Source organism: Vulpes lagopus, chromosome X (genome assembly GCF_018345385.1).
Source record: "Vulpes lagopus strain Blue_001 chromosome X, ASM1834538v1, whole genome shotgun sequence".
Lineage (NCBI taxonomy): Eukaryota > Metazoa > Chordata > Mammalia > Carnivora > Canidae > Vulpes > Vulpes lagopus.
In genome coordinates, this window is record NC_054848.1 from 20,090,886 (window position 1) to 20,107,342 (window position 16,457).

Below are 16,457 nucleotides of genomic sequence, written 5' to 3' on the forward strand. Positions count from 1 at the left end.
TTGATCTGGGTGCCCAAGCCAAGTACTACGGTCTGTGAATAAAAAGCTGTTCTGTTTTTAAACAGATTCCCTTGCCGGATACAGGTCTGGTCACGCCTTCTAGAGTCCAGGCTAACTTTAGGACCGTTGGCATTTCACCCTGAAACCTCACCGGATGGGGTTCATAGGAACTTCCCAGTGGGGCTCAAGGAGGGCCAGCACCCGCTCCCCTCCCGGCAGGCCATCTGGGATCCCGATGGGCGCCTCCACCCCCAGCCCCGGGCTCCCCTCCTATCAGAGGTGCCCCATCCCCCAGACGTGCCCCTGGAGGCGCTGGCCCCGCCCCTCCCCTTAGGTACAGGTGTGAAGCAGCCACCAGGTGGCCACACGAGGCGGTGGGTGGAGCCCGAGGGCCTGCCCAGGTGGGGGTGGGGGTGGTGGGGGTGTGGGGGCACTTCTCTGGTCAGTGAGCGGAAGCCCCATCTCCGTGGCCTCATGTGGCCTCATGACCGCATCCCGGCTGGAGAAGGTAGGGAACCCGGGGTCGCAGCATAAGTTCAGAGGCCTTGCCAGGCAGAGACCTCTCACCACCGCCAGCCCCCTCCCCCACTGGACAAAGGCAGACCTTGAGGCCACAGAAGTGAAGTGGTTTGGGGGGGCTCAGAGCCAGTTAGCAGTGGAACCCGACGCCGGGTGGAGACCTCTGTTCCCAACGCAGCGGCACCCCTAAGGAACACGACAGGCCCGAGTGCATTAGGCATCCTTTTATTTATAAACCAGTTGGGAATGCTGTGGTGTTTGGGAGCCGGGTGGGTTGGGGAGGGATGAGGGCGGGGGCTGGAGGGCTGATTCCAGTGGTTGGCATAATTCAGCACCAGAGCAACTGCTTGGGCATAAGCTCTTACTTCAACCCAGACGAGTGTTGGTCTTCTTGTATGTACAGCAGTCCTAAGTACGTATGCTCTTCTTATGGCTTTGTCCCAGGACACGTCGCAGTGACACAACAAAAAACTCAAGTCTAGAGAGAAGTAGAAGTTGCAAATGCCTCATGAGCTTATTCTTTTTTTCTTTTCTTTTTCTTTTTCTTTTTTTTTTTTTTTTTTTTAAGTCTGATGGCCAAGACTAGTGCTGAATGGATGCCCGAGGAACAGGAACATCTCTGCTCCAAAGGGGCTCATCTGATTCAGCGGAGTCTGTGACCCCATTGCGCGTCTCTCTGGGGTGTGCCTGGCGCTATATCAGTCCTGAAGATGAAGAGAAAACAAACGCACACTCTTCCCGTCCCTCCCTCAAGGGATGGACTCACAGTGACTACAGCCCGAGGCCCGGAGCAGGACTGCAAGCCCACAGAGCAGGTCGGAAGGCAGCCTCGGGTCTCAGGGGCTCCCCTCTAGAAGTGGGTTTCCTTCACTTCTCTAAGGTCCTGGCACACGGGAGCGGCTTCCCGGCAACAGGCCGCTCAGTGGGACCAGGAGGTTAGAGCTCCCCTGGGTTTTTAGCTGGTAGAAGAGCGAACGTTTGACTTCAGGGCCCTGGGACGAGGATGTGGCAGCCAATGCAGTGGTGGGGCGGGGTCTCCGGGGCGGACACCCACACCCCACCACCTACACTGCCCTTGGGTGGCCGTGAAAGGAAGCCTTTCTTCTTCACCTGTGGGGGGGTGAGCAACGCTTTGAAAGGGAGCAGAAAGTCACTGCTCCCCCCCTCTGTTCACACCGGGCCTCGTCACCTGCCCCGTCTGCCATCATCCTCAGCGCTGCTCTGCAGTCCTCGGCCGAAGCCTCCCTCCCTTTCCAGGGCACGAGGGACACCTCCTTGCCTCCCGGCATTTCCGCTCGCCTCTCCGGGCCTGCGCATCATTTGTACATCTCACACCCGCGCCCTGACTCTCTCGTGGCCCTGACTGTTGGCTGGTTGACCCAAACGAAGGGCACCCCCGCCTTCTCCTAGGAAGCGTGTGAGGGGACCCTGATGGCCCGAAGCGGCACAGGCTGGGCTGCAGAATCCCCGCCCCCATTCCTGTCCGTGGTCTCGGGGGGCCTCAGGACAGCGGGGAGGTATCGGCGCAGACAGCAGGGACACACAGGGGGAGAGTTAGGGTGGCTTGCGGGGGCTTCAGCGCGTCCCCGGGATACACCAGATGTCGCTCATCGCCCATCACCGGGCTCGGATGGCACCGAGTCACCTAAGTGGCGCCTGTGGTACGTGGGCGTGTAAGGCCTGCCACCACGGAATGGGCCGGTGGAGCCCACACGACCCGCCGCAGGGCACGGCCGGGTGAGAGTGGGTCTGTCCGCCCTGGGCCGTGGAATAAGCACCAGGAGGCCCTCCCACCCGGCTGCCCTGACAGCGAGGCCCAAGCATGGTCTGGGGCACAGACTTTCAGTAACGTCCGTCGCTCTCTCCAGGCCGCCTTGGCTCCCTTCTTCGTCCCTCGTTCTCCCCACGTTGCCCTGCCTGGCTGTGCTCCTCCTCGCACTGCCCGCGGGCCGGTCATCTGGAGCCAGGCCTCCGCCCCGGCGCTCCGGCCAAAGGGCGGGACGGAAACCCGAGGCCTGGCTCCCTGCGCTGAGCAGCGCTCTCGGCCTGGGCCACTGACCGATGCGTCCTCGCGGGCCGCCCTCCGGCCAGCGCTCTTGTCCCCACGCGGGTGCCCAGCGGAACTCTGGAGAGCCGGCCGGGAACGGGGCTCCCGCCAGCTCGGCCGCGTGCTTTTGCTTCCCCGTCAACACCACTTAGCTCCAGGTGCGCAGGGAGGTAGTTCGACCCCGACACGAGGGGGAAAGACATGCCACCTTCCTTCCTTGGTTGCCCCACTTGTCACCACAAGGCTAGCTCCCAGGGCTTCTGAAAGGCGGTGTTTCTGCCACGAGACATGCTGAGCTCTGCCCACAGCGGCTGCTTCGGGCCTCTGGCTTCTCTGGCGCAGACGGGCAGGGCCTCATCTACCTGAGAGCGTGGTTCTACGCCCTGACTATACCTGCTCCTTTCCTACCTGTTAGTGGAGAGTAACTTCAAACAACTCAGCAGGAGTGCTTAGGCTCTTCATCCCATCTGGCAAAACCTAGGGCCGGGGGTAACTACATAACCACCTAGGCCATTTCAATGTGGAGGTCAAACTGAGGTTCCCACGGTGCTCTGGGGAACCCTCCGGGGCCTCCCTCCACCTCAAAACATTATGGGAGGCCATGAGAACAACATACTTGTTTCCTGGTCGGGACAAGACATTCGTACGGGGATCCAGGATGCGTTTTTGACAAAGTGCCCATGTCACAAGGGAACCAGGCAGTCCTTGAGACCCAGGATTGCAGCGGGGTGTTAGGGGAGCACAGGAGCGTATATCATAAAAGGCTACCACCATATATTCATATTGCATATGATACACACCCTGGATAGCATATTGGGAGCATACATAGAACAGACACGTGCAGTAGCACCCCTACGGGTATACTATGTGGTTTGGTACATCGAACTGTTCACTTGAGGCCTATGAAATCGTTAACTGGTCAGAAATGGGAAAAGCCATTCGGTAGTTAGCATCCTTTAAGGAGACATCTGCCATCTGCTAAACTTGGAGCCAAAGCAAAGCAGCTCCTCCTTTATATATATATATATATACACATAATGTTTTTCTTTGTTGCATTTCCCACAGATTAAGGTAATTTCTGGAAACCATGAAGTCAAACCAATGATGAGAAAAGGACAGCCAGGACATATTAGGCAGGACATATTAGGCCTTACATGGCATTCTCCTTGACACAAGTGTCCTCTGAATAGGAAGTTACGGTTCATGCTAGATGACCTTTTATATATGTGGCCTAAAGCATGTCTTCGTCTATGCACCACATTCCTAGAACTGGAAAGAATCGATGTGTTGCAACATCAGGTCTCGGGGGCTATGCTGAGAAGACTGGAGTTTCTCTTGAACTGGACTACTTCAGAAGCACTTTGCCACCTCTATCGGAAACAGCTTTATTCTGGCAGAGCTTGGGTGGAAGGAGGCAACGTGCAGGGCCCTTATGAGCTGGAAGTAGCAGATTGAGGGAACAGCCGCTTCCATGGGTGGTGTACTTGATAGGGGTGGGTGTAAGGACCAAAGCAGAAGACACCCCACTCAGTGCAAGTCTCCTGGGGGTGCTCTGCACCTTTTCTTAGCGAGGTTAAAGTGGAGTGGTTCTAGATGCTGCTAAGAAGGTTTGTCAAGGTTGTCCGGCTGGAAACCTCCATGCGGAGCCCAAATCTTAGGCTGAGTGGAGGCTGAGGGAGAGCTGGTCTCCAGGCCTTCCCTTAGCTGAGCTGCAGCTCCTGCAACCATTACCCTTCCAACCCCACCCAGGCGCTCCCGGTGATCCCACCCTCGCCCCAGCCTGTGTGGTGTGGCCCTTGCTGTCTGCCAGCAGCCTTTACTTCTCATCCTCATCCCCCTCACTCATGCTGCTGATGGAGGCTGAGGCTGCTTTGGGCGAGGAGGGGGGTGAGGCCTTGTTCGGGAGCCACGAGAAGGTGGGCGACGGGGAGCGGGAGGGGGACCGGCTCCTTGTGGGGCTGCTCACAGGGCTCTGCTTCGGGGACAAGGCCTGCAGCATCCGGCTACTCCTCTCCTGGAACATCTGCTTCTAGAGAGAAATGGGAGAAAAGGCAATCTGTTAAGTCAGCCATCTGGGGTGGCAGGGAAACGACAGGGAAAGGCAGGAGGGAGAGCCACCACCCCATGACACCGCCACCCCACAGACGTGGCCTACAGTTGATGGCATCCAGGGAGCCATCCTGTGGGAGCAGCCGAGTGAAATTCCAGGCCAGTGAGCCGCGGACACAGAGACGACCATCTCTGCTGGTTCTTGGGGCTGTTTACTCCAGCTAGGGAATTTCACTGAGCACCTATCATCTGCCAGGCGAATAGTAATGTCCTAGGTACAGGAGGGCAGTGAGGGGTAAAACCGAAATCCCTGTCCTCCACATGACGAGGAATCACACAGTAACCAGAATGAACCAAATACGTGGATGTCAGGTGCAAATACCGGTTGTGAGAAAAAACAAAACAGGAGGCGACAGCAAACAGGGGTTGGGGGGGGCAGCTGAGCAGCAATGGTAATGAGGGGGCTCAGGGAAGACCGCAAGGAGGAGACACTATTGGAGCCAAGCCCTGGAAGAGATGAAGGAGGAGCCGTGTGAATGGAAATCGGCAAACACACTCGGGACAGAGCACCCTGAGGAGGGAGCACGCAGTGCACGTCCAGGGAGCAGTAAGGAGGCAGTGGTGGTTGGAGTGGCTGGAGTGGAGTCACTGGGAGGGGAGGGGAGGGGAGGGGAGGCGTGTGGGGGAGGAGGCTAAGAGGAAGTCACCAGAGGAGGGACAGAACACTGTGTCACCTGGGCTCTTGTGGCCATGTGAGATCTTCGGCCTTTACTGTGAGAAGAGAAATGTCGGGAGAGCTCCTGTGCCTCTGGAGTTCGAGTCTGGACTAAGGACCCCTGCCCCTGGCTGCAGTGGGGGGCGCAGGAGCATGGATGATGCTGAAGCGCCCACGGCCGGGAGGAGACCAGGTGAGAAAATGGTCGGAGGCCGGGTAGATGTCCCCCCACCCCTTGGTTTCATCAAGGGACAGCGGACTTAAGGTAGAACTCAGCCTTTTTAGTCTTCAGTGGTATGAGTTTTGATAAATGCCCGCAGTTGTGTGACTGCCACCACCGTCAGGGTACTGGGGAGTTCCATCGGCCACCCCCTCCCCCCGCCTCTGGCAACAGATCCTTTTTCTGTCCCTCCAGTTTTGTCTTTTCCAGAATGTCCTCTAAACGGAATCATGCAGTATCGCAGTCTGGCTACATTTTGAAGGTAGAGCCCACAGGAATTGCTGACAGATGGGATGTGAGGCGTGGGAGGGAGGGGAGTGACTCGTTTCTGGCCCATGGAACTAGAAAGCCAGCAGTGTCCTTTGCCGGTGTGGGGGACTCGGTGGGTAAAGGAGGTTTCGTTGGTAAGACAGACTTTGCAGATTGGGACCTCTGGTGACTACTGCCCGGTGCTTTCAGAACTGAGCCCTCCCCCAACGCTGTCCCCTTCGCCTGCTTTCTGGAGATTCCAGTCCTGACCTAGCAGTGGTGCCAGCTGACCTGCCCTTCTGCTCTCTGCCTGCAGCTCGGCCCCCCATGTCGTGCACGCATATTCCATTCCACCCATTTCTGAGTGCCCTGCCCGTGCTGCGGGGGAGGGGGGCTGTGTCCTCATTTCTCTCCCTCGCTTGTCACAGAACTTCAGTCCCCAGCACCTCAGGCCAATCTTGTGATCCTAAGCCAGCACCCAGAGCTGTTTCTCCTGTTTGCCATTTTAGACTTATTTGAGTTACTTTACAAACCATTACAGACCCCACCCCCCCACCCCGGAAGACTAGGTGCTCTGCAGGAGATGCTCATATCCAAGCTGGGGCTTCGGTGATGTACAAGAATAGGAGACTGAGGTGGGGAGTGAGCCCGGGGAGCTGGTGGAAGGGTGACTTTCCAAAAAAAGGGCGCTAAGGAGAGAGAGTACAACCTAAAGTTCTTGGCATGACTATAAGCTGAGTGCCTATGGGGTTGACTGTAGGCCAGGCCTGAACACCAGGAGGAGCTGGATGTTTTTCCCTCCCAAGAGCCCCTGGAAGATGTTAACTAAAGGAGGGGTATGATCAAATTTGTGTCTGAGAAATACCTTTGGGTGGGAGCATAAAAGCAAAGAGAGAAACCATAAGGGAAAAGATTGGTGTCGGGCTATGTAAAAGTGTAAAACTTACATACCGCACCCTCCCCCAAACCACCATGAAATAAGGTAAAAGGCAAGTGAAAAATGGGGAAATTCTTGCAACATTTAACTATAAATAGTGGATTTTCTTACATAAAGAGCTTACAAATTAAAAAGAAGAATGTAAAAACATTCATAGAAAAATGAGCACAAGGCTTGGTAGGGCAATGCACAAGAGACTTACAAATGACCTATACAAAATGTTCAGCATCACTAGTAAACAAATGCAAAATAATTAAGGGAGATACCTTTTAATATATCAGATTGTTACAGATTTTTTTTAATCTTCCCAGCATGTAAAAAAATTTAGTTTTATTGAAATGTAATTGACACACAGCACAGTTTAAGGTGTATAGAGTAATGGTTTTACTTACGTGTATGAAGACATTATTACCACAATGAGTTAACATCTGCCCTATAGTTACAAAAAATAGATCTTTTTCCTTGTGATGAGAACTCTTGGGGTCTATTCTCTTAACTTTCATATATACCACACAGCAATGTTAACTAAATAGTCTTCGTGCTATACATTGCATCCCTACTACTTATTTATTTTACTTTTTGATCACTTTCAATCAGATTTTCCCTCTTTCACTCCTATGTCTTCCCCTGGTAACCACAAATCGGAATGCCTTTTCCATGAGTTGTGGGTTGGTTTGTGGGTTTTTTTTTTCCACTTGGGAGACCATGTATTTGTTTTTCTCTGACTTGCTTCATTTAGCATAATGCTCTCAAGATCCATCCACGTTATCACAAATGGCAGGATTTCCTCCTTTTTAAGAGTTGACTGACCTTCCATTGTATACACATACTGTACTTTATCTATTCCATCCATTGATAGGTTGCTTCCATGTCTTGACCATTTTAAATAATGCTGCTATGATTGTGGGGATGCAGATAGTGCTAAGACAGAGTTTTGTTTCCTTTCCTCCCCAAAGTGCAATTGCTGGATTGTATATATGGTGGTTTCAGTTTCAATTTTTTGAGGAACCTCCATACTGTTTTCCACCATGGCCACACCAATTTACAATCCTACCAACAATGCACAAGGGTTCCTTTTAATCTATGTCCTCATTAGCATTTGTTATTTCTAGTCTTTTTGATGGCAGCCAATCTAATGGTGTGAGGTAATAAGTCATTGTAGTTTTGATTTGCATTTCCCTATTGACTAGTGATGCTGAGCATTTTCTCATGTACCTGTTGGTCCTTTGTATATCTTCTTTGGAAAAATGTCTATTCAGGTACTTAACCTGTTCTTTAATTGGATTATTTTGGGGTTTTGTTATTGAATTGTGTGAGTTCTTTATATATTTTGGATATTCACTCATATCAGATACATGGTTTGCACATATATATCCCATTCTGTAGGTTGTCTTTTAATTTTGTTGATGGTTCCTTTTGTTGTGCAGAAGCTTTTTAGTTTGATATAGTTCCACTTATTTTTGATTTTGCAACTTATGCTTTAGGAGTCCTATCCAAAAACTCATTGCCAAGACCCACGTAAAGGAGCTTTCCTCCTATGATTTCTTCAAGGATTTTTATGGTTTCTGGCTTTACATTGACATCTTTAACCCACTTCAAGTTACCTTTGGCAAATGGTGTAAGATAGGGATCTGGTTTTATTCTTTTATGTGTGAATATACAATTTTCCTAGCACCATTACTTGAAGAGACAATCTTTACTCCGAGTATGCTTGGCTCCCTTGTTTGGTCTTATATCTGAGCTCTCAGTTCTGTTCCATTGGTCTATGTGTCTTTTTTTATGCCAGAATTATACTGATTTCATTACTATAGCTGTATAATAAAGCTTGAAATCAGAAGTGTGATGCCTCCCACTTTGTTCTTTCTCAGGATTGCTTCGGGTATTTGGGGTCTTTTGAGGTTTCACATAAATTTTAGGATTTTTTTCTATTTCTGTGAAAAATCCCATTGGAACCTTGATAGGGATTGCATTTAATCTATAGATGGCTTTGGGATAGTATGGACATTATTAATATTCTTCTAATCTGTGAACAGGGGATACCTTTCCATTTATTTCTGTCTTTAATTTTTTTTAGCACTATTTTACAGTTTTCAGTGTACAGATCTCTCACCTCCTTGGTTAAATTTATTCCAAAGTATTTTATTGTTTTCATTGCTATTATAAATGGGATCAATTTATCTTTTTCAGATAATTCATTGTTAGTATATAAAAATGCTACTTATTTTGTATGTTAATTTTGTATCCTGCAACTTCACTTAATTTGTAGATTAGATATAACAGTTCTTTGGAGTCTATTGGATTTTCTGTATATAAAATCATGTCATCTGCAAATAGACAACCTTCTTCCTTTCCAATTCTGATGGGCTTTTATATTTTCTTGCCTCATTGCTCTGGCTAGGATTTCAGTAATATCTTGAATAGGAGGAGTGAGAATGGGCACCCTTGTTTTGTTTCTGACTTTAGAGGAAAGGCTTTGAACCTTTTGTCATTAAGTACCATGTTAGCTGTGAGTTTGTTATCTACAGCTTTTGTTATGTTGAGGTATATTTGTTTTGTACCTAATTTGTTAAGAGGTTTTATCATGAATGGTTATTAAATTTTACCCAATGATTTTTCGGTGTCCATTGAGAGGATCATAAGATTTTTTTCTTACATTCTATCAATGTGATGTACCATAGTAATAGATTTAATCACACTTGTATCCCCAAAATAAATACCACTTGATCATGGTAAAATATCTTTTTAATGTGAATTCTGTTTACTAATATTTTTTAAAGATTCTAGAGAGAGGGGGGGGGAGAGAGAGAGAGTGCGAGCAAACACATGAGTGCCCATTTGTGTGGGGGAGGGGCAGAGGGAGAGAGGAAGCAGGCTCTGATGAAGTGTGGAGTCGGACAGCGGCTTGATCTCACAATCCCAAGATCATGACCCCAGCTGAAACCAAGAGTCAGTCAACTGAGCCACCCATGTACCCCCAGTTTACTAATATTTTATTGAGAATTTTTGCCTCTATATTCATTAGAGAGATTGGCCTGTAGTTTTTAGTATTCTTTTTGGCTTTGGTAATGCTGGCCTCATAAAATAAGTTTGGGAGCATTCCCTCCTTCCATTGAGGAGTCTGAGAAGGATTTACATTAATTCTTCTTTAAATGTTCAGTAAAATTCACCAGCGAAGCCATCAATTCCTGGGCCTTTCTTCTGTGAAAGATTTTTGATCACTAATTCAATCTCCTTACTAGTAATTGGTCTGTCACATTTTCTTCTTCATTCTGATTCATTTTTGGTAGGTTGTATGTTCCGAAGAATTTTCCATTTCTTTGGAAATGGAAATGGAATTTTCCATTTCTTTGGATTTTCAGTTTGTTGGTGTATAGTTAACAGTAGCCTCTTAAGATCCTTTGTGGCATCAGTTTTAATATCTTTTTCATTTTCATTTGTAGTTTTGTTGATTTGGGTCCTATCTTTTTTTCTTGGTTTGTCTAGCTAAACATTGGTCAATTTTATCTTTTCAAAAAACCATCTCTTAGTTTGGTTGGTCTTTTCTATTATGTTCCTAGTCGCTACTTTGTTTCTGACCCAATTTCTATTATTTCCTTCCTTCTGATAACTTTGGTGAACTAAAGTGAACTTCTGTTCACTCTATTTTTTTTAGTTCCCAAGGCATAGCATTAGGTTGTTTGAGATCTTTCTGGTTTCCTGAGGTAGGCATTTATTGTTCTGAACTTCCATTTTAAAAAATTTGAGAGAGAGAGAGAGAGAACGAAACAAGCAGTGGGGAGGGGCAGAGGGAGAGAAAGAAAAAGAAGCACGCTCCCCACTGAGCAGGGAGCTCAATATGGGGTTTGATCCCAGGACCCTGAGATCATGACCTGACCTGAAGGCAGACACTTAACCCACTGAACCACCCAGGTGCCCCTGAACTTCCCTTTTAGAACTGCTCTGTCTGCACAAGTTTGGTATATTGTGTTTCCATTTTTGTTTGTGTCAAGATACATTTTTGTTTTCCCTTTTTTAAAAAAGATTTTATTTATTTATTCATGAGAGAGAGAGAGAGAGAGAGAGAGAGAGGCTCTGAGACACAGGCTCACAGAGAAGCAGGCTCCATGCAAGGAGCCCGATGTGGGACTCGATCCCGGGTCTCCAGGATCAGGCCCTGGGCTGAAGGTGGCACTAAACCACTGCACCACCCGGGCTGCCCATGTTTTCCCTTTAATTTCTTCTCTGACTCTTGGCTGTTCCACAGACCATTGTTTAATTTCCATGTATTTATGAATTTTTCAGTTTTCCTCCTGTTAATTACTTCTATTTTGAAACCATCATGGCCAGAAAAGGTACTTGGTATGATTTCAGTCTTCTTGAATTTGCTAAGACTTATTCTGTGGCTGAACATATGGTATATCTTAGAAAATGTTCTGGGGCATGTAGGTGGCTCAGTTGGTTGAGGAACCCAGTCTTTTTTTTTTAAACCCATTCTTGATCTTGGCTCAGGTCATGGTCTCAGGTTCATGAGATCAAGCCCTGTGTCAGGCTCTCCACTTAGCAGAGAGTCTGCTTGAGATTCTCTCTCCCTCTCCCTCTGCCCCTCCCCCTGCTTGTACTCAAGCTTTCTCTAAGTAAATCTTTTTTAAAAATGTTCCATATGTGCTTGAGAAGAATGTGAGTTCTGCTGTTGGACAGAATGCTCTATGTCAATTAGGTCCATTTCGTCTATAGTGTTGTTCAAACCTGCTGTTCCCTTATTATCTGTCTGGATAATCTATCCATTGTTGAGAATGAGGTATTAAAGTCCCCAACTCTTATTGTATTGCTCTTTTCTTTTTTTAGCTTAGTTTTCGCTTTTTATATTTGGGTGCACAAATATTTACAACTACTATATCTTCTTTTTTTTAAGATTTATTTATTTATTTATTTATTCATGAGAGACAGAGAGAGGGACAGAGACATAGGCAGGGAGAAGCAGGCTCCTTGCAGGGAGCCTGATGTCGGGACTTGATCCCAGGACCACAACCTGAGCCAAAGGCAGACACTCAACCACTGAGCCACCCAGGTGCCCCGTTATATCTTGATGGACTGACTTCTTTATCACTGTATAATAATAATTGTAGACCTCTTTGTCTCATTTGTACTATTTTTGGATTTAAGTTTATTTAGTATGATAAAATATAGCTACCTCCACTTTTTTGTTTTGTTTTGTTTTTTTAATACCATTTGCTTACAAAATCTTTTTCCCATCCCTTCATTCTCTGTGTATGACTTTAAGACTAAAGTGAGTCTCTTATGGGCACATATCATTAGAAGTTTTTAAAATTTTATCCATTCAGCCATTCTATGTGTTTTGATTGGAGAATTTAATCCAATTAAATATAACTTAAAGCTATCATTAATAGGTAAGGACCTACTTAGTTTGCCATTTTATTAATAGTTTTTATGACTGATTTGTAGAACCATCATTCCTTGTTTTGTATCCTGCTTTCTTTTTTTGTATTTCAATGTCTTCTGCTATCTGTATGGTTTGATCTGTATGTATCATGTACTTTTGTGTAATTACTACAGGTTTTACCCTTGTGGTTACCACAAGGCTTACATAAAATATTTTAAAATTATAACACCTTATTTTAAACTGATAACAACTTAACCTTAATAGAATTTCTAAACTTTATGCTTTCATCTCCCGCCTCCTCACATTTTAGGTTATTGATGTTACAGTTAACATACTTTTTATATCATGTAACCAGTAATAGATTATTGTTGTTCTGGTTATTTTTACAATGTTTTCTAACTTTTAAATAGAGTTTAAGTGAATTACACACCATCATTACCACATTTCAGATTCTAATTTTGACTATATATTTACCATTACCTGTAAGTTTTACACTACCTTATGTTTTATGATGTTCGTTAGTGTCCTTTTACTCAAAGAACTCCTTTTAGCATTTCATGTAAGGCAGGTCTGGTGGTGGTGAGCTCAGCTTTGTTTTTAGGGAGGAAGCCTTTATCTCTTCATTTCTGAAAGACAGCTTTGCCATGTATAGAATTCTTGGTTGACATTTTTTTTCCTTTCAATATTTTAGACATATCATCCCATTCTTTCCTGGCCTGAACCAATTTTGTTGAGATGTCCCCTGATAGTCTCATGATGGTTCCGTGTATGTAATTTACCCCTTTCCTCTCGTTGTTTTCTAAATTTTCTCTTTGACTTTTGACAGTTACGATGTGTATCAGTGTAGCCCTATTGGGGTTTATCTTATTTGGGATCCTTTGTATCTCATGGATTGAGATGTCCATTTCTCTCCTCAGGTTTGGGACGTTTTAAGCCATTACTGCTTTAAGTTTACTATCTGTACCTATTCCCTTCTCATTCTCTTTTCCTTCTGGAATTCCCTTAATACAAATATTATTTATCTTGATTGTGTCTTTACGTCCTGTATGTTTTGTCCACTCTTTTTTCATTCTTTCTTCTTTTTGCTACTCTAACTGGGTTATTTCAAATGTCCTGTCTTCTAAGTCACTGTTTTTTTTTTCCTGCATAGCTGAGTCTTTTAATATTTTAAGTAATTGCTACACCCCACATGGGGGTCGAACTCACAACCCCAAATCAAGAGTTGCACCCTCTACTGACAAGCCCAACCAGGAGCCCAGAGTCTCCTTTTGAAGCTCTCTGTTGAATTTTTTAGTTCATTTTATTTTTTCAGCTCTACAGTTTTTTTGATGGTTTATATTTCTTTGTTAAACTTATTTTGTTTATGCATCATTTCCCTACTTTTTAGTTTTCTATGTGTTATTGCAGTTGACTAAACTTTAAGAGAATTATTCTGAAATCTGACCTTAGATAGCCATTTCTTTAATGCCAGTTATTAGAGCTTTAGTAGTTTCTTTTGTTGGTGTTTACTAGATTTTTCATGATCCTTGATTCTTTACATTGGTATCTGTACATTTGCATAAGCAGCCTCCTCTTCCAGACATTATGAGTTTGTTTGGCAGAGATAACTCTTTGCCAGTCCCCTCAGTGTGGGTTTCTGGATATGTTAGCTAGTAATGTCCTCGGGCAGGTGGAGTTTGCTATCAGGGTCAATTTCTGGGTGAGGCCCCTGGTTGAGCTCTGAGGTCAGGGCTATGGCCACTGGCTGAGGATGGTTAGATAAGACTGTTAGTTTGGTTCCTTACCCAAGTGTGACTGTTACCAATTGCCTGGGTTCCCTAGTCAGGCTTACAGGACTTACAGTCAGGCTGGCAGGACTCCATACTAAGCAGCAGGTGGAGCTATGAATTAGCTTCTCTGCCCTCTTGGGGCAGGAGAATGGGCCTACATGGCTTATTGTTCCAGGACCTAAATTAGGCAAGGTTATGTACTGAATTCCCTGGCTAGAATGGGTCAACCTATTTTGCTCTGCAGATGAAGACCATCACGGGCAATGATCTCTGTTCAAGTGCCACTGTAAGTAGGCCTGTTGGTTGGGATACATAGTGTTCTGTGTGTTCTACTTAGGTTCCCTAGTCAGGCAGGCTGAAAATTGTATTCAGTGGGCAGGGCTATGAATTAGCGTATGCATCCAGGCACAGCAAGAGAAGTAGCTCCAAGGCCAGAAAGGCTTTCGGTTTGTGGTTTTGACTCAAGCCAGCCTATGCCACAAGTTCCCTGCCTGAACAGAGCCACTGGCTTTGCTCAGCAGACTATCAGCTCTGCCTGTTGGACTCTGTGCTTAAACGTTTCTGGGCTTTGCAGCTTTCTAGGTCTAATAGCCAAGCTTTCTATTTGGGTGGTGCTCGGAGCTTTACTCAGCAGTGGATGGGGCTATGACTCATCTCCCTTGCCTGGGTAGGACAGTAGGGCCAGCTTCAAATAGGCTCCCAGTTTTTCCAAATCAGGCCTTCTGGTTGGAGCTGGGGGTGGGGGATGGGGTCAGGAGCTGCACTCAGTAATAGGCAGGCTACAAATTAGTTCCACTGCCTGAATAGAGTCTGTGAACCCTCAACACCTAGCACTGGCTTTGCAGGCAATCAGCTCTTGCTGCCATACTCTTGGTTCAACTATGCAGCTTCCCAGTTGTTCTTGCCAGCCTTTCTGATCAGGCAGGGTTGGGAGGTTCACTCAGCAGTGGGAACAGAGGGCTATGACTTGGCTCCCCTTCCTGCCTAGAGGCAGACCAGACCCCAGGGCCAGAAGAATCTCTTTGAGAACCAGAATCAGGCAGACTTGTACTCTGCTGAGTTCCCCAGTCCAACTGTGCCACTGTCTTGGCTCTGCAGATAAGCCAAACCACAAGCTGGTACTACTGCTTGGGTTCTGCAGGTGGGAACTCAGTATGCCAATATCTGCATTGGTTGTTGGAAGCCTCTACCCCTCAGATTCTCAGTGGCCAATGCCCACAGATTGCCTTGCAATTCCTGTCGAATGAAATCAGAGGGGGGAGCTCTCAAGAAGTGACCTACAATGCTGGGGGAGCTAGATGTCCACCCTGGACTCTCTCTTCCCACTATAAAAACTGAAGGCTCAGCAGAGACCTCTGTGTAATGTTGGGCTGGCCTGGGTTAGAGGCAATAAGGTCTGCACGTAGCCGCCTCAGACCCGTATTCTAGGATTCTCTCAGTGGAGTCTTGTCTATGAATAGTTGTTAGTTCTTCTTGTGAGGGGGAGCAAAGTCAGGAATGACTTATGTCATCATCTTGGTAAGCTTATTCTCCCAAGATTTTTTTTTAAAATTTGTAATGGCCTGTGCTGGTAAGGGCTCAGGAAAAAGACCCCACTCCTGTTACTGCTGGTGGCAGGGTAAAATAATGGTGCCTTTCTGAGGAGTAACTGGGCAGTAGGTGTAAAAACTTTTTTCCTGAAGAGATAATCTGAGATGTAAATAAATACTCTTTGGGTACACAGATTTTCATTGCAGGGTCATCGCAGACAAAACTGCAAACCCCTTCGGTAGGTTAGAGAAATCTTGCACAACTCTGAGGTGATACTTTAGGCAGCTGATGAAAATCCAGTACTTAAAGAATATTTAATAATGTGAGAATGTTCGTGAGCTACTGCATGGTAAAAATGACTTGGAAAACTGTATGTTCTGCGTAACCCCATTTTGTGAAACATATACATGCAGATGGAGAAAAGATGGAACCAATATCCCAGTGACTACTCTGGGCAGTTGGACTGCAGGTGATTTTTAGTCTCTTCTCATTGTTTACTTTCTAACAGCTCTGTAATGAACACATGTTACTTTTATCACCATAAGGAAGACAGATGACTGAGGCAAGAAGGTGAGGCCACAGGGCCCTGCCTTCATGACACAGGTGAGAGAATGGTAGAGCTTCAGGCACTTCAACAACTCCCCGCCCCACAGTAAGCTCTAGCCCATTACTTTTTAGGATCTCAAGTTTTCTCTAGCAAACATAATAGAGATGACTTGCTGATCACTAAAAACCTTTGCAGATTTAAAATTCCACAATTCTAAGAACCTACCAATTATTCACCTTCCATTAAAGGCATTGATAATTCTGCCAAAAGACATCCAACCCCCTCAAAATCAAACAAAAAATGCAGTAGCACAACATCATTACCTTAGAGGAAGCCCATTTATGAGACAAAATCAAATGCCAAAAGGATAGGGTGGCCTATTATTAATAGCGACATTAAAAGAATCCTTGAAATTTTAGCAGTCATTTGAAAATAAGTATTTTTATTACTATAATCTTTAAGTATATTTATAGTGGCAGCCATTAGCTCTCTTGC

At 46.2% G+C, this 16,457-nt stretch overlaps 1 protein-coding gene across 5 annotated transcripts in view; it reads right to left on the reverse strand.

Moving 5' to 3' along the window:
- Nucleotides 1–741: 741 nt before the first annotated feature.
- The window catches only part of PCYT1B (phosphate cytidylyltransferase 1B, choline), a 130,179-nt gene continuing 114,463 nt past the window's right edge, over nucleotides 742–16,457 (reverse strand). For 4 of the 5 annotated variants that reach the window (XM_041742268.1, XM_041742267.1, XM_041742269.1 and 1 more), the window contains exon 8: nucleotides 3,927–4,595. In XM_041742268.1, coding sequence (XP_041598202.1) covers nucleotides 4,383–4,595 — 213 coding nt within the window. In that variant the 3' untranslated portion in view covers nucleotides 3,927–4,382. Of the gene's footprint in view, nucleotides 998–3,926; nucleotides 4,596–16,457 lie in introns of those variants that run through there. The other variant, XM_041742272.1, reaches the window with a different exon arrangement.